The sequence below is a fragment of the Aquarana catesbeiana genome, linkage group LG07 (assembly GCF_042186555.1).
Source record: "Aquarana catesbeiana isolate 2022-GZ linkage group LG07, ASM4218655v1, whole genome shotgun sequence".
NCBI classification, from domain to species: domain Eukaryota; kingdom Metazoa; phylum Chordata; class Amphibia; order Anura; family Ranidae; genus Aquarana; species Aquarana catesbeiana.
The window spans coordinates 34,521,926-34,548,146 of NC_133330.1; the positions used below are offsets into that span (position 1 = coordinate 34,521,926).

General features: G+C 42.6%; 1 protein-coding gene across 2 annotated transcripts in view; it reads right to left on the reverse strand.

Annotated features, from left to right (window-relative positions):
* Positions 1-482: 482 nt before the first annotated feature.
* LOC141102908 (uncharacterized) overlaps positions 483-26,221 on the reverse strand; it is a 253,396-nt gene continuing 227,657 nt past the window's right edge. For both annotated transcript variants that reach the window (XM_073591949.1, XM_073591948.1), the window contains 4 exons: positions 23,990-24,157; positions 19,483-19,518; positions 12,030-12,098; positions 483-680 (listed from right to left, as the gene is read on the reverse strand). In XM_073591949.1, coding sequence (XP_073448050.1) covers positions 661-680; positions 12,030-12,098; positions 19,483-19,518; positions 23,990-24,157 — 293 coding nt within the window. In that variant the 3' untranslated portion in view covers positions 483-660. The remainder of the gene's footprint in view (positions 681-12,029; positions 12,099-19,482; positions 19,519-23,989; positions 24,158-26,221) is intronic.

Sequence of the window (26,221 nt, forward strand, 5' to 3'; positions counted from 1 at the left end):
TTCATGTGGCTGTCAGTGCCTATGGGGGAAGCAGAAGGTTGTGTGAGATGCTGTTCACTCCACATGTTCTACTTTACCAAGGGGCTGTGAGTTCCTTGCCTGTAATGGGCTGTTGCTGAACTAACAAGAGACTGCTAGTTCCTCTAGGAGTGATCCAGCAAAAGCTGTACAAGGCAACCAAGTTTGTCCAGGTGGAAGAAAGAAGAGAAATCTGTCAATAGAGAGGAAGTTGTCCCTGGTTTTGATTGTTGGATATATTTAAGTTTGGCATCCCATAATCCCTTACCCCATCCAAGTTATCATCCCCTAATAAAACAAAAAAAAACAAGCCAATGGATTGATTTCTGTGTCTGGATGCAGATAAAGAGGTGGTCGGGAGCTTGTTCCCCAACCAAGCCTCCTTAAAGAACAGGGGCAATTGGACTATCTTGGTACAGTATAAACTAGAGTAAGTTCAGATAAGTAAGCAAATATGTAAAAGATTGATTGATATAAAAGTTTATTAATACAAAATGAATAACACATAATTAATAGTCAAATACAGATTAAAAGCATGGTAACGATCCATGTGTATCATCAAGATAATGATCCCCAAACGGGGAAGATCACAGTGGGATAGTTGATCACGGATAGCATCTCAACTAGTTTCGCGGTCTAATGTCAGTTCGTCAGGAGAATATCTGTAATTTGATTGACAAGTGATCAATAACAATACACTTGACCAGTGTGATGACAACACTTAGTACAGTAATATCAATAACAATATATAAATATATATAAGGGGGAAGAGCAGAGCTGCTTACCCAAAAACCCTGGCATGCACAGGACACAAGACGTCACCAGAAGGGTCCCTCGTGGCGACTAGGGGGGACTTACAAATCACTGGACTGGTATATAAATAGATGGAGTAAGACAGATGGTATGGGTAAGCTATGTACTTGAGGGGACTGGAAGTGAAGGGATGTGACTGTGATGAGTGTGTTAAGGGAGGGAGTGATTGGTGAGGGAATGTGAATGATTGAGGAAATAAGGGGACATAAGAGGGAAGGGCAAAGGGAAGGGGGAAAGGGGGAAAAAAGAGGGGAAGCAGAAAAAAAGGGGAGAAAAAGGGCAAGGGAAGGGATCAGAAGAATAGGGAACATGGAACTTAGGAAACAAGCGGATGGGGAAAACAGGGGGTAAAAACGGGGGGGGGGGTGAAAGAGGGAAGGGAGGAAAGACAGGATGGGAGGAAGGAAAGGAGAAAGAAGGCTTGAGTTGGTGTTGGGTAGGTGAGGGGTAGTGGAGAGGGGGAAGGGAAAAAAAAAGAGGGTAAAGGAGGGAGAAAGAAGAAAAAAGAGGGGAGGGAGGGAAGGGGAGAAGAAATGGGGAAGGGGAAGGGGGGGAGAGGGGGAAGAGGGGGGAAAAGGGGGAGGGGGAAGGAGAAAAGATTGGAGCCAGTGGAGGGGAGGGAAGTTGTGAAGGAAAAGTGAAAGGGAAGGACATAGTATACACCTTATATACAGATACAGTACGTATGGGTAAATAGGATCCCACTGTCGGTGAGAATACCAATGTTCAGTGGGAATTTGCACCACTCAAGGGGAGAGGTAAGAAGAGGGGGTGCGGTAAAGCACGCACAATTCTACCCAATGTAAGTGACCTAAAGGGAGAAAAACAATGGCCACAGATAAATAAACAACCTGACTAACAGCTCCGTTAGGAGAGGCTGCGGGGTGGCTGCAAATAGAGGGTATACCAGTAAGGTATACTTACTGTGAATTTGCTGAAGTGAGCGATTCCCGGGCCCAGCGTCCAGAGCACTATCAAGTAGGCAACAACCTGCTTTTTGTAAACCCTGACCCAGCGGCGTTTCACAAGCGCCGGTCTTCGTCAGCGTGTGATTCACTGGGTCAGAGATTTCGCAATGCGCACGAGCGAAGGAATCGCGTGCACATATGCACGCTCGTCCTATGGCCAGAGGGCGGAATCCCATGCCAGGACATGCGCAAATGGAAAAAGCGGCCCTAAACAGCTGAGACTCTTCTATCCACCAGGGAGGTCACCTAGCCGCCGCATGGAAACAAATGGTGGGACGCCAATATACCAAACCATGTCACTGGGGGAGCAAGCAGCAAAGCTCTGGGAATACAACAATGTAAACAAAAAAATATATACAGCACTTAATGTACAATGAAAATAAATGTGTAAGACAATACAGTAAGAGATAATGTAAATACAATTATGTACAGGGATTAAATACCCTTTGATGCCAAGGCAACCCTTAATAATTGTGATTGTGTCTGGATGCAGGAAGGAAATGTTCATGGCTGTGCAGTAGTGGGGAAATCTGACATTAGCAACTCCTACAGGGGTAGTGCTACATCTGGAGGCTCGTCTTGGGATTTTCCCATGGTACCCAGCATGGTCATTGCCCCTAGCAGCCGGAAATCATCAAGCCAGAGACTGTACATTGCTGTTAAAAAATCCTCACAGGGATGATGGTGGGAAGCTGAGATTGTGTACTGCTGAACTGTGAGTGTCAAGATGGTGTTCAAGTGCCATTGTCCATAGCAACCATGGTGAGGTTGCTGCCAACCAGCTATACTGCATATGCAGTTGCCCTAACCGCAGCTGGGACAGCTACTTGTGTTACATCAGAGCCTGCCTTGATCAGTGAGAACTGTGTTATGTGCTGTTGCCTGTGGCAACCACGGCAGGCAATTGCGCCTATGGATTACAAATTATACAGCTGTCTGATCATGGCTTAGGAAAGTGACTGTGTGTCATAACATTCTGCTGAAACCAGTAAAATGTGCATGGATGTGCCTGCTGTTACCCATGCCAACCGGAGTGAGCCGGTGGGATCCAGAGGGATTATGTCTGTCAGCTATTCAACCACGGCTGAAATAGTAGAGATTTTCCACATTGTCAAAGCTCTAGAGCAAATGCCCTTGCAAAGTGCACAGTCTATTTGCCTTTATTAAATCAACCCCTGTGTTTCATGCATTGTGGTAAAAATACAAGTTTCGCCAAAACACGAGTGAGAATGGGCCCTTAAAGTGGTAGTAAACCTCAAGTTAAAAAAAATAAAAAAGTAAACTCTGCAAGACAATGGCATAATGTGCTAGTATGCATCGCATACTAGCACATTCTGAAATACTTACCTTAGAACAAAGTCCTCCAGTGGCGTGCTGCCACCGCTGACAAGGCTTGTTCATTGGTCTCCCTTCTGGGTTACATAGTTACATAGTAGGTTAGGTTGAAAAAGTCCATCAAGTCCAATCTATGTGTGTGATTATATGTCAGTATTACATTGTATATCCCTTTATGTTGCGGTCGTTCAGGTGCTTATCTAATAGTTTTTTGAAACTATCGATGCTCCCCACTGATACCACCGTCTGTGGAAGGGAATTCCATATCCTTGCCGCTCTTACAGTAAAGAACCCTCTACGCAGTTTAAGGTTAAACCTTTTTTCTTCTAATTTTAATGAGTGGCCACGAGTCTTGTTAAACTCCCTTCTGCGAAAAAGTTTTATCCCTATTGTGGGGTCACCAGTACGGTATTTGTAAATTGAAATCATATCCCCTCTCAAGCGTCTCTTCTCCAGAGAGAAAAAGTTCAGCAAAACAAGATAAAAGTGCAGCGCAAACAGAAAAATTCCAAAACATTGGTGAATAACAATTACCAGAATCTAATAATGATGAGAAAAAGTCCAGATAATTGGTGGACAACAAGTCCCAGAAAGCCTTCATCAGTGATGTTAAATCCACAAAAGGTGACAGTTCCTCCACTTCCGGTCTTATTATCTACTCTCACCTCAAAGCATGGACTCCTGAGCTAACAGGTAGTCATGCAAGCAGATCCCAATATACCAAATGGGTTGAAGCAGATTGCACTCTTATCTCCAGAATTTCAGCAATTTGGTACAGGCATAAAAAACACAAACATGTATCAAACAGAATTCGAAGGGCAGCAGCGGGTGACATCATACGCAGCCTTCCCCCGTACATGTTACGTTCCTGTGAACTTCCTCAGCGGGGCGTGGCTACGGCATCACCCGTCACCGTCAGTCAATTTATAGGAGGTCGTTATTATGGCTACAGTCGACGCCATCCACAGCGGGGCAAGGTCACCACGTAAAGCCGTCAGCCAAGTCCAAATGCGCCGCTGTTATGGCTACAGCTCAGCGGTCACAGCCAATATATGAAATAAAACCATAAAAAAGCCCCCAGACTTACTTCCTATCTGAGCTCTGGTTCCCATATATTCTGAACTTCCGTGTATTTCTACACAGCAAGGAAGTAAATAAAGATTGGAAACACAAATTCAAAAATAAAGTTAAAACACTGCCCTCATGTGGACATTAATGATATCCCCTCCATAAAATTGTATATTCAATTTAACATCACCCGATGCTGTCCTTCAGAATCAATATCGATCAAAACATTACCAATATAATAAAAAAAAACCTTATCAATATATTAAAATACATTCAAAAATACAATAAACAGACAAAAAATATATTAAAAAAGCTCATGTGTTAAAAATCCATATAAAAAACCCATCAAAGGTTATTAATAAAATATTATCAATAAAAGGAGAGAGGGAATTTATTTGTCAGAGATGAAGCAGTTAAGGTTGAAGTCGACATTTAACCCTTCAGGTGTCAAAACCTTAGTCTCTACAATCCAATAAGATTCTCTCTGACTAATATGACGAATATAGTTACCTCTCCTCCAATACCGGTCCTCCCTTTCAATCCCCCAGAATTTCAAACACCTGGGGTCCCTATTATGGCATTGTCGGAAATGCCTGGAGACGCTATGGGACCTAAGACCTCTCTTGATGTTATCCACATGCTCTCCGTTACGAACCCCAAGAGCATGTGAGGTGCAGACCACATACTGAAGCCCACAATTGCATTCCAGCATGTAGACCACACCAACAGTACCACACGTAATAAGATTCTTAATCGTGTAAGATCGCTTGGTAGAAAAGAAAGTGAACTCCTTTAGTTTTTTTATTATTGAATTTACACTGTTTACACGCTTGACAGCGTCCACAGGCATAAAAACCTGTTAGAAACGAAAAAAATCCTGTTTTCTTTGAAAAAAAAGGACGTGAGGGAAGGACAGCTCCCAGGACCTTATCCTTTCTTAATATCTCCCAATGTTTTCCCACTATTGGGAGATATTAAGAAAAGATAAGGTCCTGGGAGCTGTCCTTCCCTTACGCCCTTTATTTATATATAAAGGGGCTCCTACATTGAGGGATATTATAGCCCCACGGGCTATTGATCCTCCCGTTTTCAAAGAAAACAGGATTTTTTCGTTTCTAACAGGTTTTTATGCCTGTGGACGCTGTCAAGCGTGTAAACAGTGTAAATTCAATAATAAAAAACTAAAGGAGTTCACTTTCTTTTCTACCAAGCGATCTTACACGATTAAGAATCTTATTACGTGTGGTACTGTTGGTGTGGTCTACATGCTGGAATGCAATTGTGGGCTTCAGTATGTGGTCTGCACCTCACGTGCTCTTGGGGTTCGTATCGGAGAGCAGGTGGATAACATCAAGAGAGGTCTTAGGTCCCATAGCGTCTCCAGGCATTTCCGACAATGCCATAATAGGGACCCCAGATGTTTGAAATTCTGGGGGATTGAAAGGGTGGACCGGCATTGGAGGAGGGGGGGGGGGGTAATTATATTTGTCATATTAGTCAGAGAGAATTTTATTGGATTGTAGTGACTAAGGTTTTGACACCTGAACGGTTAAATGTCGACTTCAACCTTAACTGCTTCATCTCTGACAAATAAATTTCCTCTCTCCTTTTATTGATAATATTTTATTAATAACCTTTGATGGGTTTTTATATGGATTTTTAACACATGAGCTTTTTACTACATTTTTTGTCTGTTTATTGTATTTTTGAATGTATTTTAATATATTGGTAAGGTTTTTATTACATTGGTAATGTTTTGATCGATATTGATTCTGAAGAACAGCATCGGGTGATGTTAAATTGAATATACAATTTTATGGAGGGGATATCATTAATGTCCACATGAGGGCAGTGTTTTAACTTTATTTTTGAATTTGTATTTCCAATCTTAATTTACTTCCTTGCTGTGTAGAAATACACGGAAGTTCAGAATAAATGGGAACCAGAGCTCAGATAGGAAGTAAGTTTGGGGGCTTTTTATGTTGTTATTTCATATATTGGCTGTGACCGCTCTGTGTGGCGTCAGCTGTAGCCATAACAGCGGCGGATTTGGACTTGGCTGATGGCTTTACATTGTGGCCTTGCCCCGCTGTGGATGTAGAGTTGCCACCTCATCCCTTTAAACCCGAACGCCTCTGAATTACACAGGTTCTGAGGCTAATTAAATGCAGATAAGGCACCAAGTGAGTTTAATTACCACCTTAATCAGCCACAGAACCTGTGTAATTAATATATGTTCGGGTTTAAAGGGATGAGGTGGCAATCATATGTGGATGTAGCCAACGGCCTCCTATAAACTGACTGATGGGTGATGCCGTAGCCACGCCCCGCTGACGAAGTTCACAGGAATGTACCGCGTACGGGGGAAGGCTGCGTATGATGTCACCCGCTGCTGCCCTTCGAATTCTGTTTGACACATGTTTGTGTTTTTTATGCCTGTACCAACTTGCTGAAATTCTGAAGATAAGAGTGCAATCTGCTTCAACCCATTTGGTATATTGGGATCTGCTTGCATGACTACCTGTTAGCTCAGGAGTCCATGCTTTGAGGTGAGAGTAGATAATAAGACCGGAGGTGGAGGAACTGTCACCTTTTGTGGATTTAACATCACTTGCGAAGGCTTTCTGGGACTTGTTGTCCACCAATTATCTGGACTTTTTCTCATCTTTATTAGATTCTGGGACTTGTTGTTCACCAACGTTTTGCGCTGCACTTTTATCATTGTCTTACATTTACTATTTTGGATTTTTGTGAAAATTCTTTCAGCGTTCAGCTCGCATACAAAAGGAGGGTTTGTTATTGTTATTTTTGTGCTGATTGCACCCTCTCACAACCTTTCTTCATAGCTAATATCCTGCAGACCCTTTATTAGCTTTGTTGCCCTTCTCTGTACTCGCTCCATTTCCAGCACATCCTTCCTGAGGACTGGTGCCCAGAACTAGACAGCATACTCCAGGTGCAGCCAGACTAGAGACTTGTAGAGGGGGAAAATGATCGCTTTATCCCTGGACTTAATCCCCTTTTTAATGCATGCCAATATTCTGTTTGCTTTGTTAGCAGCAGCTTGGCATTGCATGCCATTGCTGAGCCTATCATCTACTAAGACCCCCAGGTCCTTTTCCATCCTAGATTCCCCCAAAGGTTCACCCCCTAGTGAGTAGATTGCATTCATATTTTTGCCACCCAAATGCATTATTTAAAATTTTTCTACATTAAACCTCATTTGCCATGTAGTTGCCCACCCCATTAATTTGTTCAAATCTTTATGCAAGGTTTCCACATTTTGCGGAGAAGTTATTGCCCTGCTTAGCTTAGTGTCGTCTGCAATTACAGAGATGGAACTGTTTATCCCATCCTCCAGGTCGTTTATGAACAAATTAAACAGGATTGGTCCCAGCACAGAACCCTGGGGGACCCCACTACCCACCCCTGACCATTCCGATTACTCCCCATTTATCACCACCCTCTGAACTCGCCCTTGTAGCAAGTTTTCAATCCATGTACTCACCCTATGGTCCTTGCCAATGGACCTTACTTTGTACAGTAAAAGTTTATGGGGAATTGTGTCAAATGCTTTTGCAAAATCCAGATACACCACGTCTACGGCCCTTCCTTTATCTAGATGGCAGCTCACCTCCTCATAGAATGTTAATAGATTGGTTTGGAAAGAATGATTCTTCATGAATCTATGCTGATTACTGCTAATGATACCGTTTTCATTACTAAAATCTTGTATATAGTCTCTTATCATCCCCTCCAAGAGCTTGCATTCTATTGATGTTAGGCTAACTGGTCTGTAATTCCCAGGGATGTATTTTGGCCCTTTTGTAAATATTGGTGAGACATTGGCTTTTCTCCAATCAGCTGGTACCATTCCAGTCAGTAGACTGTCAGTAAAAATTAGGAACAATGATCTGGCAATTACTTGACTGACTTCCTCGGGTGCAAGCTATCTGGTCCCAGTGATTTAATAATGTTAAGTTTCCCAAGTCTATTTCTAATTCTGTCCTCTGTTAGCCATGAGGGTGCTTCCTGTGATGTGTCATGAGGACAAACACAGTTTTGGTTACTGAAGCCCCCCCCCCGATTCCCTCATGAAGACAGAGAAGAATAAATTCAATACCTTCGCCATCTCCCCCATCCTTTGTAACCAGATGTCCTTCCTCATTCTTTATAGGTCCAATATTGTCTGTCCTCCATTTTTTACTGTTTATATACTTAAACAATTTCTTGGGATTTTGTCTTTCGTATTCGATCTTAGCCGCCCTAATTGCACCCTTACATATCTTGTTGCATTCTTTGTAAAGTCTAAATGCTAATGATGATCCCTCAGCCTTGTATTTTTTGAAGGCCTTCTCCTTTGCTTTTATATGCATTTTTGCATTAGAGTTAAGCCATCCAGGACTTTTGTTCGCTCTTTTAAATTTATTTCCCAATTGGATGCACTGGCTAATGCCCTTATTTATTATGCTCTTAAAGCAAACCCATCTCTCCTTCGTGTTTTTTGTTTCGAAGATTTTATCCCAATTTATATCTTCTAGCAATGTTCGTAGTTTAGGGAAGTTGGCTCTTTTGAAATTCATTGTCTTTGTGTTCCCCTTGTGTTTCCTATTTGTGTGATTTATGCTGAAGCCAATTGACCTGTGGTCACTGTTTCCTAAATTGCGCCATATTTCCATATTTGTGATCAGGTCTGTATTGTTGGTAAACAATAGATCTAGTAATGCCTTGTTTCTAGTTGATGCGTCTACCATCTGACCCATGAAATTGTCCTGCAGGACATTTAGGAACTGGCGAGCCTTGGACGAATGCGTGGTTCCCTCTACCCAGTCTATGTCTGGATAATTAAAATCCCCCATTATGATAACACTTCCCATCTTTGCTGCTAATCCAAATTGTGATAGCAGGTCCACCTGCTCCCTCAGGTTAGTGGGCCTAAAGCATACTCCCAGTATTATTCAGGTTAGTGGACCTAAAGCATACTCCCAGTATTATTTTCCCCTTAGCTTCATCCTTTGGAGCTCTACCCATAAGAATTCTACCTCCTCCCTAGCTCCCTTATTGATGTCATCTCTCACATTCACTTGTACATTATTCTTGATATATAGGCATACCCCTCCCCCTTTTTTACCCTCTCTATCCCTGCGATAAAGGGAATACCCTTGAATGGTTGCCAGCCAATCATGAGAGCTGTTGAACCAGGTCTCTGAAATTCCCACAAAATCTAAATCCTCCTCGTTCAACAGTATCTCTAGATCACCCATCTTGTCCGCCAGGCTCCTGGCATTGGGGAACATGCCACGTAGTTTAGATCGGTCGCATACTGTCCTCTTATTGGGTGTTTTCCGAGATTGCAAATAGGACTTGTTACTATACTTACCTCGGGTTTATGTGCTTTAGTCAACCTACCACTAATGCTCCCAAATACTACCCTCTGGAATATGTTCATTGCTGACTATCTCTACCTCTGGACCCTCCCCCTGTCACCTAGTTTAAAAACCCATCTAACTTTTCGGCCATCTTCACTCCCAGCAGATCTGCACCCTCCTCATTTAGGTGCAGTCTGTCCCTTCTATAGAACTGGTGACCGACTGAGAAGTCAGCCCAGTTCTCCAGGAACCCAAACCACTCCTTACTACACCAGTTTCTCAGCCACTTGTTTACTTCCCTAATCTCCCTCTGCCTTTCTGGTGTGGCTCGATGTACCGGTAGTATTCCTGAGAACACTACCTTGGAGGTTCTTTTCCTCAATATAGCTTCTAAGTCCTTAAAATCGTTCTTTAGGACACTCCATCTGCCTCTTACTTTATCATTGATGCCAACATGCACCATGACAGCCGGGTCTTCCCCAGCCCCTTCCAGTAATCTGTCCACCAGATCTGTGAAGTGCCGAACCCGAGCGCCCGGTAGACAACATACAGTTTGGTGCTTCAGGTCTTGGTCACAGATTGCCCTCTCTCTCTCCTTCTAAGAATTGAGTCCCCTACCACCAGAATCTGTCCATCCTTTCCCTTCGCTTCCCCCCACTCCTACTGGAGGAGTTCTTCCCCCGGCAGCTAGGAGATTCCCTCAGTTCCAGCAGTGCTACTCCCCGACCGGTTTCACCAATGTCACTCAATGGAGTGTACTTATTGGGATGCTTCAGCCCAGGATTCGCCTCCCTGGTACTTCCCCCTCTATCCTTCCTGACTGTCACCCATCTACTCTTGTCTGGTCCCTGCACCTCTGTCTCCACCCGCCTCTGTGCTGGCCCCTGCCGGCATCTGTTGGGTACGTTCCCGGCTCTCCTTTAGTATGGAGGGTCTTCTCAGTGCTGACAGTTGCTTCCCTAGATTCAGAACCTGGGCTTCCAGGGAAACAATATATAAAAACAAGAGAGAGCACACGCCAGCCCTAGTGTGTTATCGTTTAATAGATGAAGATAAGTGTATAAAAAACAAGGGTTGCACTCACAAACATCGAGCGTTAAATGGCATAAACAGCTCCATAATAGCCTCCTCTACTGGTCTGACAGGGAGGGGATGCACAGTGATGCAGCTGACTCCTCTCGTAAGCTTCATGCAATTGCTAGCCCTGAAGAAGGAGGCCACACCTCCGAAACATGTTGTCCTAGCAATTGCATGAAGCTTACAAGAGGAGTCAGCTGCATCACTGTGCATCCCCTCCCTGGAAAAATTGACGTCAGGCAGTGCCGGCTGGTCCGTGCGAGTGCTTTGGGCGGTGTGTGTTACAAGGAAGCAGGCGGTCTGTGCTTACTGGAATACTTTACATTGCTGCTAGTTGCTGTGAGCTAACTGATCCCTACAGACCAGTAGAGGAGGCTATTATGGAGCTGTTTATGCCATTTAACGCTGGATTTTTGTGAGTGCAACCCTCGTTTTTTATACACTTATCTTCATCTATTAAATGATAACACACTAGGGCTGGCGTGCGCTCTCTCTTGTTTTTATATATTTTCAGAATCATTTCTACCACCCATTGGACTTTTGGGAGAGCTGCAACACTTTAAGCGAGGAATATACATACAGAGTGTTTACTGTTGGAATAGGTATAGTGGTGACAGCGCTAAACTTGGTTTGTTGTGTGTGTTCCAGGGAAACAATGTGCTTACATTTTGCACAGCAGTATTCGCCCTCGATCGGATGATCAAGGGACGCATACATGCTGCAAGATGTACACCGAGTTGCATCTCCACACCTGCCGTGCATCGTATCTACTAATTTAATTAGGATTGGGGATTATACCCTGTCCAAATGACCTAACAACTAGCTTCCTGACACTAATACAAGACAGGATAAGAAGTGAAGGGAAATCCCCAAATCTCTTCAAATGGACACGAATGGCAAAAAACTGGCATGGGTTATAACCCACACTTATTCTATCTAGGATGAAAAATAAAAGTTTTGCATTCAGAGACACTTTAACCATGGTGAAGATATTAGATTGTAAACTCTTTCATGGACAGGGGATGTGAATGTTCATATAAAGTTTGGAGTATGTTAGTGATATACTCATATAAGTGAGTAAAAAACTAAATTATACATTGCTGTGAATCTTAGTGTTGGTGTATTTGTTTCTTTTGGATTTTTTATTTGTAGTGGTGCTACAAACACTGTCTCTACCCAGATTATACCTCCTGATGTTCTGAGGTGGTAAAGAAGAGAACCTTTTAGGAAAACCTGTGTAGGCTATCGTGTCACCAGTTACAGATATCAGATACCATGAAGAGTTTGTAGCCCTATTTGTAATGACCTTCAATAGTTGCACATGAATACTGATCTTCAGCTACCTAATAGCTACATTAAAAATGCTCCAGGTTCGACTTACATGGTGGGGAAGTCTCACAAGTCTTCACCTCAGGTGGGATTCCTTGCTCAGAATTAACGGCATCATCAGCTGTAGTAGATTTAAAATAGAGAACAAGTTTATTGTACATGGCAATATGGGAAGGAGGGTGAGGTCTGGGTTAGGATAAGCCCAAAATACACTGAATCCTACACTTTAGACTAGCCTATAATCTCTCCCAGATTTTTATGCAAAGTCTCTCATGGTTACCTTTAAATCACAGACTATGCTGGCTGGATTCTTCTATGGCTCCTTGGCATTTGAGGTATTAGTGGTATCTCAGTCTTCACCTTCCAAGGCAGGCAAACATGGCAAAGTTCCAGTGTATAACTTCCCACTCAACCGGTTGCTCACCACATCTGCATATATAGGGACAGCTCGTTCCCTCTCGACCTTATGCTCTCTTCTTCTGCAGTCAACACCCCCAGGGGTTCCACCCTATATGGGAGATCCCTGCTTCGTTTCAAGGATATTCCCAAAGCCTAGGGGATACTGAACTTCCAAGACAAGCCATAGATTAGAGATAAAGAAAGAAAATAGCTTGATTCTCCCATTCACACAGTCAGTGTTGATGGGGGAATCTCTCCCGCAGTGCTATTGTGTTCTGCCGGTGGGAGCATTCCCTTCCAGCAGAACACAATGATCACTGCTAGAAGCTATAGTTGTCGGCAGTTATCGCATGCAAAAAATCTGACAAGCTGGTTGTACTGAAGTTAATCGATGGATCAACTTCAGTACACCTAGCCTGCACATAAATGGATTGAAATTCATCTGGTCCCTGCTGAACCGGCTGAGATTTGATCCATCTATGGCTGGCTTAAGATGGCTTCCCGACAAGGCCTTGTCAGGATGCCATCTTAGAAAACCAGTACTTCCTAGGACTTGGGATTGGTAATGTTCTTAATTGCTGGTGAGGCTATAAGGGGTCAGTGTTCCTGCCCACAAAATATTTAAGGTGCTACCAGCAAACCCTACGTCAAGGGATGGGCCAATATATATATGGTTAGGACCCAGGTTCTTTTTTTAAATTGAGACTAAAAATGACTTCCTTTATTCTTCTTCATTACATAATGAAGGGGATATTTGTAGTTCACAGAAGGCAAATTGGAAGGCAGATGTTGTACTGCTTGGAATGCAATCAGTACAACCAGATAAATATATCTTGGTATCAGCCTCTTTTAGTCCCTGTTAAGCACAGTGAGAGGGGGAAGTAGCACAAGGAACCAATCAGTTGTGTTTATGTACTTATGTGCTAACAAGGAACATGCTAATAGGAAGAGAGCAGAGAGATGAACTCCTCAGTCTGCTGCTTCTCCTTCCACTGTCCAGTCACAAGTGGTAAACGGAGCAGGTGGAGGGGAAAAAACCTGTAAGTGTTGCATAACTTCAGAAGAAAAAAATTAGGATTTCCAGACAGAGATGTGATATGTGCCAGAGCTGAATAAACCTCAGAACTGGATGGATAGAAATACAAATATCTTTGCAGTTAAAGTGGTTGTAAACCCATTACAACCACTTTAACCTACAGGTAAGCCTAGATTAGGGCTTACCTGTAGGTGCAAGAAATATCTCCCAAACCTAAAAGGTTTAGGATATATTTGCAGAAATAGCAGCACCGATGTCTACGGCACATGCGCCAGCGCGTGTGACGTCATCGCTGCCTCGGCCAGTCACAGTGCCGGAGCAGCGATACCCAGAAGACACGCCGAGTCAACATGTCAGCGACAGAGGAGGTGAACGAGGGTTGCTTCGGGGGCTTCGATCTCAGGTAAGTAATTCATAATGAGCTAGTATGCTATGCATACTAGCTCATTATGCCTTTGTCCTGCAGGGTGTTTTTTTTTTTTTTTTTTTTTTAAAGAGAGGGTTTACTTCCTCTTTAAAACAGTTCCCTTATATGTATTTCATCTGTGTGTTTAGCTGTTTGTCTGGATTTTAGCTTTAAACATCTAATTCTCTGCAGTGTTGGGTACTCTGCCCCATAGCATGGGACATCTACAGTATCATCTTGGTGCATCTCTGTGGTGTCAGCTCAGACCCACAACAATTAAATGAACATGCCATTATTACCACTGGTCATTTCACAGAAATGCTGACTGCACTGTCTTGCCTGTAATAGGTTGGCGGGTAGAGAATCCACAGATCTATATGCACAATACCACAATAAAAGTATGGTATGGGTAGTATGTAAAGATAGTGGATAGCGGTAAACCTGCGGCCTTAAAGCCCTGGAGCCCTGGGATTGTGGAGTTTTGGAATTCTTATTATATTTATTAGGGTTTCCTTTAGGTGCTTTGGCTGCAGCCCACAGTTTAAAAACCACTTCACGCCAATCACGTACCTGTACATCATTTGGTTGAAGTGGTTGTACCGGGGTGATGCCTGCAGCCAGAGGCATCACCCTGGTACCGTTTTTGTAGAGCTGGCGGTCAGCTCTCTCATGATAACAACCGATGCGGCTAATGAGCCGCTTGACCTTTATCATAAAGAGTGGATTGGGATGCCCCCCCCACCGCGGCCTTTCGCCGCTCTGCCCGGGTCTCCCCTTCCACTGGGAGTCCCGAGCCACCAGCTGGCACGTCCGCCGGCTGGTCCAAGACCTGAACAAAGCCGGAATTGGCTTTCGATCGGATCAAAAACCCGGGAGCGACGTTGCAACATCACTTATGGTTTATTCGGCTGCCAATGGCGCAGATTTTGAAAAAAGGCAGTATTCCAAAACTGAGATTTCGCCATTTTGAATACTTTGAAGTGCAAAGGAGGGGTTTGGGGTCTTTTAGACCCCAGATCCATCCATAAAGAGTACCTGTCAGCTGTCACCGCCTATTACTGAAACAAAGGATGTTTACATTCCTTGTGACAGCAATAAAAGTGATCAGATTTTTTTTTCTAAAGGGACAGTATTAAATAAAAAAATAAAAAAAAAGGAAAAAAACATTTTTTTAAAGCACCCCATTCTCGCAAGCTCGCGCACAAAAGAAAATGCATGCGTAAGTCGCACTCGCAAATGTAAACTGTGTTCCAATCACACATGTGAGGTATCAACACGATCAGCAGAGCGAGTGCAATAATTCTAGAAAAAGACCTCATCTGTAACCCTAAACTGGTAACCGGTAAAAATATTTAAACGTCGCCTATGGAGATTTTTAAGTACCGTGGTGTGTCGCCATTCCACGAGTGCGTGCAATTTTAAAGCGTAACATGTTAGATGACTATTTACTCGGCCTAACATCATCTTTCACAATATGCAAAGCAATTGGGCTTACTTTACTGTTTTCTTATTTTTTTTTATTCAAAAAAGTGTATTTTTTCCAAAAAAACTGCATTTGAAAGACCGCTGCGAAAATACCATGTGACAAAAAATATTGTAATTATTATTATTATTATTCTCCAGAGTCTTTTCTAAAAAAATATATATATATATAATGCTTGGGGGTTCTAAGTAATCTTCTAGCAAAAAATACTGATTTTACTTTGTAAGCAACAGGTGTCAAAAATAGGCTTGGTCCAGAAGTGGTTAAAAACACACTGGTTGTTTAATCTCTTGCCAATACATACGCGTGGCAGCAGGGTGAGATGACCTTAAAGCGACGTTAAACCCACAAGCAAACATTTAAAATATTGCAGCTTACTAATTCTTTGTAATGGCTGCATTTGTTTCCTTTTTTAGGCTTTCTTTCTTGTATTCTCATCTGGTAATCCAGCCAGCAAGTCTGTTATGCTTTTAAAAAACAAGCTCTCGAGCAGAATGTATCAGTTTATGCAGTTATGCAAAATACAAAAAGATATGAAGAGCTGGCTACTCAGACATCCATGTTAAGATCCTTATTAGCTGCATAATGGTGATAGCAAAAACAGAGTTCCACCCAAAAGTGGAACTTTCGCTTTAAGGACTCCTGACCCCCTGACATGCCACGTTTGACATTTTTTTTTGGGGGGGGGGGGAGTGGGTACCTAGTTTTGACAGGTACCCAGCTCCCACTTTTGCTCGGGTCACCTAGGTGACGTGAGCGGAAGTTCTCCTCTCCCCCTCCATCCCTGCAATCTTCTGGGACACTTCACAGGTCCCAGAAGATTGCCCGGCCATTCAGGACGCGCAGTGAGAAACGCGCATGCGCAGTGCGCACCCGGTTATGAAGCCGCAAGCTGTCACAGCCGGGTGCCCACATTAGTGATGCCAGCACCGAGGAGAGGAGAGAGAGAGAGAACCGAGGCTTCGGGCGGCCGCATCGCTGAACCCTGGGACAGGTGAGTGTGTGTTTATTAAAAGTCAGCAGCTACACTTTTTGTAGCTGCTGACTTCTAATAAACACGGAAACGTCTGGAACTCCGCTTTAAAAATAGCTTACGCATTTCGGCAAGTAGCCTTAGTCATGCTACGAGAAAAAGCTGTTTTTAACTGTCACCATTATGTAGCTAACAATGATCTGAACACAGATGTCCAAGTTGCCGAATCTTCATATCTGTATGTGTTTAGAGGACGCTTGGAGCCAGAGCACCGACTTATCAGAAACCTTGTATGGATATTTAGAGACCCTGAAGATAGTGCTGCACTTGCCTTTTTCCAGAATGTATTAGTTTACATGGATGAGACAAACCATTTACCACTCACAGGAGAGATAAATACGATCAGCTTTTATTTATTCATATAAAACCTATATATTCCAAAATGAAAAAAAAAATGCTTGTTGTAACTGATGTGGCAGTGCTCTGCCCTGTCACTGTGTAAAAAAAAGAGGTTCTGACCCAGGATTCTCATCCAGGAAGGTTGAGGGGCTCCAGGGAACTTGTTCCATTTAGAGGAAACTGGATTTTCAGTTTTCTCATTGGTTGGTAAAACTTGTTTTGGGACCTGGAGTCTGGAGATCTTGTAGAGATCTGGGAGGAATGAAATCTCAAATCCTGGATCTGTGTTTTGAGGACCACCAGCACACTAATTGGACAGGTGCGTATCTTTTAAGAGAAACCTGACGAGGATTCTGGGTTCCACCCCAGCAGATAGGAGGTTGTTGCCCAGGAGTCAGGAGTGCTCTACCCCTACAGACAGACAGAGGAGGTCTCCATCCAGGAGTACAGATGGGAGCCAAAGAAGCAAGGGGCTGCCAAGTGTATGGATCGAGCTTTTGGGAGAGGTACTGAATGGTACCGTGTCACCATCTGTGGGACCAGACTAAAGGCCAGGAGGCTTAATGTTGTTTGTTCTTTGGATGGAAGAGAAATGCTAAAAAACCACATGCGAGGGAAACTTGTTGATTCCTGGAGCTTTCTTTAAATAAAAATGGGCAAGAAAAGCCCTTAAAAAGAATAATTCAGTGAGAGGCTATCTCCTTAATGTGCTACCACATGAAGCTAGTTCTCACACTGACCATAAAGTATTTAGTTGGAGTTTTTCAGTTTGTTATTGTATTAAAATCTGCTAATACATTTAACACCCCCCTCCCCCAAACTGACTGTGCTGCTGCCTGCTGTGCCTCCTGTGCTCATTCATCCAGTTGTGTCTCACTAATACAGGAGGTGTGTTATTGGCTAGATCACCAGGTGAAAACAGTGAAAGAAACAGTGAACAGTGAAAGAAAAGAAAATCGATGCAGACACCAGGTCTAATGATTGGCAAGCTGCAATATATGCATTTTTGGTTTTGGGTTTATTACTGATTTAATGCTCATGTGCCCCTCACTAACAAGTGTATTTATTTTTGTTAAACTGTGGTGAAGGCCTTAGATTGTAAACTCTTTCAGGGACAGTGGATATGAATGTTCATATGCAGTTTGGAGTATGTTAACGATATATTTATGAGTAAAAAACTAAATTATAGGAGTGCTGTACTGAAAGTAATGCAAAAGTGGGTATAACTTGTTTAGCACTTACATAGGTTGTTCACTCTTCACATGCTGGTAGAGTGACTTTTCCTCTTAAGTAACTCATTTCATTGCAGGTAAATAATAGATTCCAAGCAGAAACAACGTGCCATTATTGAGTTCTTGACAAAGGATGGGTGCAGGCTGTCCAATATCTGCAGAAGGCTACAGAATGTTTACGGAGAGGTGACACACTGACAAGAACATTGTGCACAGATGGATGACTTTTACAGAGGGGGAAACCAGCAGTGAAGACAAACCACACAGTGGGAGACCATCAATGTTGGACAGCCTGCACCCCTCCTTCGCCAGGAACTCAATGATGGCATATTGCTTCTGCTTGGAATCCATTATTTGCTTACAATGAAAAGAGATTTACTATATGGGAAGTGTTACCAACCTGTGAAAATTGAATGACCTAAGTTATGTAGCACCCTCCTAGATAGGTGCTAGAAGAGAGTATAATTTTTGATCTTTCTGCTTACCAGGAAGATGGTCAGGTAAAACCTAGAGTGCTCTCTGCCTACCAGGGAGCAGGATCTATTGGTTAGGTTTGCTTGTGGTACTCATGTGCAACTCAGCTTGTTTGACTGTCCTTCACTGGTCCAATAGGGAGGCATATTGGACAGTGCGAGGGGACCTGACAAGTGAGTGCACAGGCATTGCTACAGTCCTAGCAGTTGGCAGAGGAGAAATGCTGCATTGCATGTTTGGATACTGTATAAAAGCCAAGGGCACATGTGCTCAGAGTTAGTTGAGCTGGGGAACAGAGTTCAGGAGAGAGGGGGTGGCTGCCCTCTCCTCCACAAAGATGGTCGTGCAGCCTTGGGTGGTCAACCCAAGGGCCTAAAGAGTCAGAGAGGAGCTGTACCCAGAGGTCCCGCAGAGCTGACTGGAAGGGAGACACCAGGAAGGATCTGATTCTGCCTACTGTGAGTACAGATCTGTGTCTTTGGGGCCTGTAAAGTGAGGGCTGCCCCCTTCAGGTAGAAGAGTCAGTGGATGGGTGTCATTAAAGGAGATGCTAGAGAGTATCCTGAAGATAACATAGTGCATCAAGTCTGCTGCTAGTGAGAGCAAGAAGACTTAATTCCTCCATACATGTGGCTGTATGGTTAAAGCAGTGTGACTGCTTCCACAAATGATCCGGCGAGGTCAAGTGAGAGTTGTCCTTATCCATTGAGAATAGTTCCAGTTGGAGTATCCCATTAATCCCTTCCTAAGCAGTACAGGGACAGTGCTTCAGGTAAAAAAGTCATGCACACTTTTGCATGACTTTTGGTACAGCCCTCGTACATTGCTGTGAATCATAGTTTTGATGCATGTATTTCTTTTTAATTTTTTTATTTGTAGTGGCCCTTCAAACACTGCCTCTACACAGACCATACCTCCTGACATTCTGAGACGGTAAAGAAAAGCACATTTTAGAAAAACCTATGTAGACGAAAGACACATTCTTATCATGACTCCAGTTATACATATCATGAAAAGTTTAAAGCCCTATTTGTACTGAAGTTTAATAGTTGCACATGAATATTGATCTTCAGCTACATTAAAGATGACCCAGATTCACTTACTTGGCAGGGAAGTCTTACAGTTATGGGCGTCATTCGCTGTAGTAAATAAAAAAAAAAGAGAAGTTTTATTAGGCATAGCAATATGGGTAGAAGGGTGAGGTCTAAATCCAAAATGCACTGGATCACAAACATAAGACTACATCATAATCTCTTCTAGATCTTTATCCAAGGTCTCTCATGGTTACCTTCAAAATCACAGATTGTGCTGCCTGGACTCCTTCAAATCTCTGGCTTCTTGGCAGGTGAGGTTCTAGCGTTATCTCAATCTTTATCTTTCAAGGAAGGCAAATATAGGAAAGTCCCTGTGTAAAACTTCCCACTCAACCAGATGCTCACCACGTCTGCATATGTGGGTTTTCACTGGACCTTTGTTCTTTTCTCCCACATCTTTGGTGGTTCCTCCCTGTAGGGTAGATCCTGCTTCCTTCCATGGCTAGTCCCAAGGCCTAGGGAGACTAAACTTCTAAGATGGCATCCTAACATGGGCTTGTGAAGTTGCCATCTTAGAAGTCTATTTTCCCTTAGGCCTTGGGCCTAGCCATGAAAGGAAGCGAGGATCAACCCTACAGGGAGGAGCCCCTTAAGGTGATGGATGCTGGAAAAAGAGCATAGGTTCTAGAGAGACAAGCTGCCATTGGCTCTACATATGCATATGTAGTGATATGTGGCAGAGTAAATACTCCATGCTTACAAAAACACTATTGTTATTAGCAGACAGACTACAGCCCAGTGCTGGCTTCAGAGATCACAAAAATGCAAAAGGAAAATTAACAAAAATACTACATTCCTACATGTTATTATGCAAAACAATTATTGGTTAAACCCACAAGTATTTCTCTTTTTTCACCACTGGCCTTTGAAAATAACAAATGCAATACTTTAGAGATTTGATGAAAGTGTATTGTAATACTTTTAATCTTTAAACAATACATTTTTATAAAGGTCTGTATATCAGGTTAAATGAGGGACAATTGAGGGGGAAAGATGGCCAGACAGATTTGGTTTGAAAAAAAAGGACAGTTCCTTCAAACGAGGATCATTTGTGAGCTATACCCAAACAAATACTCTAAATTACATCATATTTTAAACTGCACCTCACAAAAACATTTCCGGCATTCCTACAGATCTGCTGACTGCATTCTCATATCAAGAGGAGAGTAGGACCTGGGAGCATGATCATCTAATGCCATGTACACACAGCCGGACTTTTTGACCAAACTTGTTACGACAGAACGAATCCGTCGGACAATTCGACCATGTGTGGGCTTCATCGGACCTGCAGCGGACCTTTTCTGTCGAAAATGTGATGGACTTTAGATTTAGAACATGTTTCAAATCTTTCCGACGGACTCGAGTCTGTTCGAAAAATCTGTTCATCTGTATGCTAGTCCAACAGACGAAAACAGACGCTAGGGCAGCTATTGGCTACGGGCTATGAACTTCCTTATTCTAGTCCGGTCGTACGTCATCACGGTCGAATCCGTCGGACTTTGGTGTGATTGTGTGTAGCCGAATCGGATTTGACGGAAGTCCGCCGAAAAGTCAGTCGAAAGTCCATAGAATAGTCCGACGTGATTTAGTCCGTCGAAAGTCCGGTCGTGTGTACACAGCATAAAAGGATATCATTACTCTTTAATCAAGCGATACAATAGAATTTGAGGAGGCAGAAAAATTGAGAATACCATTAAAATCTCTCAAGAAGAAGAAAAAATTTAAAAATGTGACATATTTACAGACAATTTTATGTTCTGTGATATTTCATAGTATCTAGTGCCAGCAAACATATACATATTCTTTAAACACAACCAAATAAATTTTACACTATATTACCAAAAGTATTGGGGCACATGAACTTTAATGGCATCCCAGGCTTAGTCTGTAGGGTTCAATATTGCGTTGGCCCACTCTTTGCAGCTATAAGAGCGTCAACTCTTCTGGGAAGGCTGTCCACAAGGTTTAAGAGTGTGTCTATGGGAATGTTTGACCATTCTTTCAAAGCGCATTTGTGAGGTCAGGCACTGATGTTGGATAAGAAGCCCTGGCTCGCAGTATCCGCTCTAATTCATCCCAAAGGTGTTCTATTCTGTTGAGGTCAGGACTCTGTGCAGGCCAGGTGAGTTCTTCCACCCCAAACTCACTCGTCCATGTCTTTATGCCCCTGTTGAAGACCCCTAGGTCGAAATGCGTCGGGCTCATATACCACTCTCCATGTTGCCCACCTGTTTTTATTTACCGTGATCACGTTTTTATTGTTTATGGTTGTTTTAGAAAAAAAAACACCCTTTTTTACCTGCACCATGTGGAGGCATATTTTTTCTCTCTCCACATCTCCTGAATGAGGTTAAATGCCTCTAATAGCTCCACAAGTGACGTTCTAGCCCTCCTGATCCACACTTCGGCCGCCTACTGTGAGGACCTACCTGGTGGCTCCATGCAGATCCATGCAGACTACAGCCTAGAGGATCTGAGTGTCAAGACTTCCCTTTCTATGCCTTTGGTGGCACACCGCTCATGCGATTCCCTGTCGCTGAGATGGGAATCCACGGGATGTGGTAAGAGTCTCTTTTTTTACTTCTGCTATGATTGGTTCATCCAGTTGAAATGTCCATTTATGGTGAAATTTGACTTCTGACAACCATCGGAATACCACCATCTCTTGGAGTATACTCATCTCCTGTGCAGTGGGACAGTCACATTCACTCATTGACTTTATGTTTATTTTATACCTTTTGTTTGGCAAATAATATTTTCAAGCACTCATTCAGAATCTTAGGAGTTCTGATTATCCACACATTTAATATGCACTGCATTTCTTCTATATGCATGTCTTTATGGACCTTGTTTTGTGAACTGGTGCGCAGTCATGTTGGAACAGGAAGGCGCCATCCCCAAACTGTTCCCACAAAGTTGGGAGCATGAAATTGTTCAAATTGTTCAAATTTTTTTGGTATGCTGACACATACCCAGAAAAACTATCCTACACCATAGTCCCCCCTCCACCTAATGATTTGGACCAGTGCACAATGCAAGGTGCATAAAGACATGGATGAGCGAGTTTGGGGTGAAGGAACCTGAATGGCCTGCACAGTCCTGAACTCAACCCGATAGAGCACCTTTGGGATGAATTAGAGTGGAGACTGCGAGCCAGGCCTTCTCCTCCACATCAGAGCCTGACTTCACAAATGCACTACTGGAAAAATGGTCGAACATTCCCATAGACACACTCCTAAACCTTGTGGACAGCCTTCCCAGAAGAGTTGAAGCTGTTATAGCTGCAAAGAGTGGGCCAACTCAATATTGACTAAGACTGGGATGCCATTAAAGTTCATGTTGCGTGTAAAGGCAAGCGTCCCAATACTTTTGATAATATAGTGTATGTAAACTTCTGGGGCCTATACATCAAAACTGTTCTGCTTATGTACAGATAAGTATGGAGCTTAAACCCACAGCATATCATCAGCAATCAGCAAGATAATATATAATAATATATTTCCATCATAAATAAATACATTCAAATATCAAAAAATCAATTGTGAAAGTAGTGAAAATGTTCATGAACAGTTTCACTACTTTCACAATTGATTTTTTGTAGACATGTGCACACTGAAATATTTGGTTTTGGAATTTAGTTTTCGTCCGAAAAATAAATTTAGTTACTCTCGAAATTCGTTTTTATTTATTTTGTTTTGTTAAAAAAAATGCATTTGTCCGAAAATCCCAAATAATTAAGGTCGAATCTGTCATTGGAGGCTTATGGTGTCTGTCGAATGTGCTAAGAAGATTCGAAGGAGCAGCTAAACTGTATGACGCACCAATCGTACATTTCCGGTCGAATGTTCCGCCTACAAGCTATAGTAGAATTCTAATGTTGTATGACACTAGAAATAATTATATTTATTATTATTACTAGTCAACCAACATTAGAATTCTTCTATAGCCTATGGGCGGAGCATTTGACCATAAATGTCCGCTCGGGGTGACTGCTTCGTCGAATCTTCATGTCGAATCTTTTCTCTCTATGTTGAATAATCTTGGACTAATAGAGCTAAGGTTAGGCACATTCGACCACAGGTTCGATGGACACAGATCGCTATTTTCAGCCTCATGTCAAATCGATCTATATCGAACTGTTGTCACAACGAAAACGAAAATAAAGCATTTGCTTATGTCGGATCTTTCAGTTTTTGGATTCTGCGCGTTCGTTATCGTTTGCTAAAACGATACCCGAAATTCGGACGAAAATGCATTCGGATGAAAACGAATGCACATGTCTAATTTTTGGATATTTGAATTTATTTATGATGGACATTTCTTTGATTTTTTATTATGGACACTTTTGAATACATTTTATTGTTCTTTGCACTACTGTGATTGTGTAGATTGACACTACATTGTTTTTCACCCTTTTGATTAATTATTTGTATTTAAAGTAGCAGCACATTTATTTAGTTCAATAGCGCAGTGCTTATAAGAGAATATCATCAGCAAGACCAAATACAACACTTACCTGAACAGTATCCCCACTTCTGATCCTTATTATAGTCCGCTGTTGTAGCGCACCAGAAGCGCACATCAGAGGTTCCATCATTAGTACAGTCTGAATACCACTTCTCATTATACTTAAATGGGAAGACACAGGGTTGACCATCAGCATTTCCACCTACAGCAGAGATCACTGTGCAAAAAAATATAAGAGTCACCTGTCAAGGGAAAATATACAGAAGTTCTTCTCTATAAAGATAATGATACAAAAATGTATTAAGGAAGAGTAAGAAGAGTAATAATGGAAGAAATCCCTTATTAAAGCGGAGTTCCACACAAAAATGGAACTTCCGCTTTTCGGAACCCTCCCCCCCTCCGGTATCACATTTGGCACCTTTCAGGGGGGAGGGGGGTGCAGATACCTGTCTAAGACAGGTATTTGCACCCACTTCCGGCATAGACTCCCATGGGAGTCTATGCCTCTTCCCGTCCCCACCGCGCTGTCTGCTGGGAACACACAGCTCCCAGTAGAGAGCAGGGACCACTAGGGACGCGCAGCGCGACTCGCGCATGCGCAGTAGGGAACTGGGAAGTGAAGCTGCAACGCTTCACTTCCTGATTCCCTCACCTAGGATGGCGGCGGCAGCTGCCGAGAACCGAGCGGGTTCTCGGCGTCCCCTGCCGACATCGCTGGACCCTGGGACAGGTAAGTGGCAATGTATTAAAAGTCAGCAGCTTCAGTATTTGTAGCTGCTGGCTTTTAATATTTTTTTTTTTTGGCGGTGTGGGTGAACCCCCACTTTAACCATCAGACTTTTTTCGAAGTAGAAGAATCATGACTGCTGAGAACTATAGGCTTAGCTGACCATTACGCAATTATATACCATTTTCAGCAGTGCTCAAGGGCAAAGCTTTATTTGATTAAACAGCATATTATTAGCCACCATCTTTAACCACTTAAGCCCCGGACCATTTGGCTGGCAAAAGACCAGAGCGTTTTTTGAGATTCGGCACTGCGTCAGTTTAACTGACTGCGCGGTCGTGTGACATGGCTCCCAAACAAAATTGATGTCCTTTTTTTCCCACAAATAGAGCTTTCTTTTGGTGATATTTGATCACCTCTGCGTTTTTTATTTTTTGCGATATAAAAAAAAAAATAGTGACAATTTCTAAAAAACGCATTATTTTTTACTTTTTGCTATAATAAATATCCCCAAAAAATATATAAAAAAAACCCATTTTTTTTCTCAGTTTAGGCCAATACGTATTCTTCTACATATTTTTGGTCCAAAAAAAAAATCGCAATAAGCGTATATTGATTGGTTTGCGCAAAAGTTATAGCGTCTACAAAATAGGGGATAGTTTTATGGCATTTTTATTAATTTTTTTTTTTTTTTACTAGTAATGGCGGCAATCGGTGATTTTTATCATGACTGCAATATTATGGCGGACAGATCGGACACTTTTGGCGCTATTTTGGGACATTTACATTCACATTTATACAGCGATCAGTGCAATTAAAAATGCATTGATTACTGTGTAAATGTGACTGGCAGTGAAGGGATTAACCACTAGGTGGCGCTGTAGGGGTTAAGTGTGTCCTAGGGAGTGATCCTAACTGTAGGGTGGAGGGTCTATGTGTGACCGATTACAGGGAGCTGTGATCAGTGTCCTGTCACTAGGCAGAATGGGGAAATGCTTGTTTACATCAGCATTTCCCCGTTCGTCCTCTCCCTAAGACGATCGCGGGTATCCCTGCGGACATTGAGTCAGCGGGACCCGCAATCACACTCACGGAGATCTTAACTGTTTCTTAAAGGGCAACGTACAGGTACGTTAATCTGCCTGTACGTGCCCTTCTGCCGAGGTATATTGGCGTGAGCCGGTCGGCAAGCAGTTAATAAATCAACATAGACTAGGGGCAGTAGTGCTGTAAAAACTGCACAGAACTGGAAAAGGAGGCATTATTGACACAGTTACATTAATTCTTTTATTTTATGTTGGTGGGTTTAATGTCACTTTAATGAAATCTGTAGATTTAAATGTATTAAAAATTATGTTTTAAATTACACTAATGCCCTGTATACACGGTCTGATTTTCCGACGGAAAATGTTCGATGGGAGCTTTTTGTCGGAAATTCCGACCGTGTGTAGGTTCCATCGGACATTTTCCATCGGAATTTCCGACACACAAAATTTGAGATCTGGATCTCAAATTTTCCGACAACAAAATCCGTTGTAAATTCCAATCGTGTGT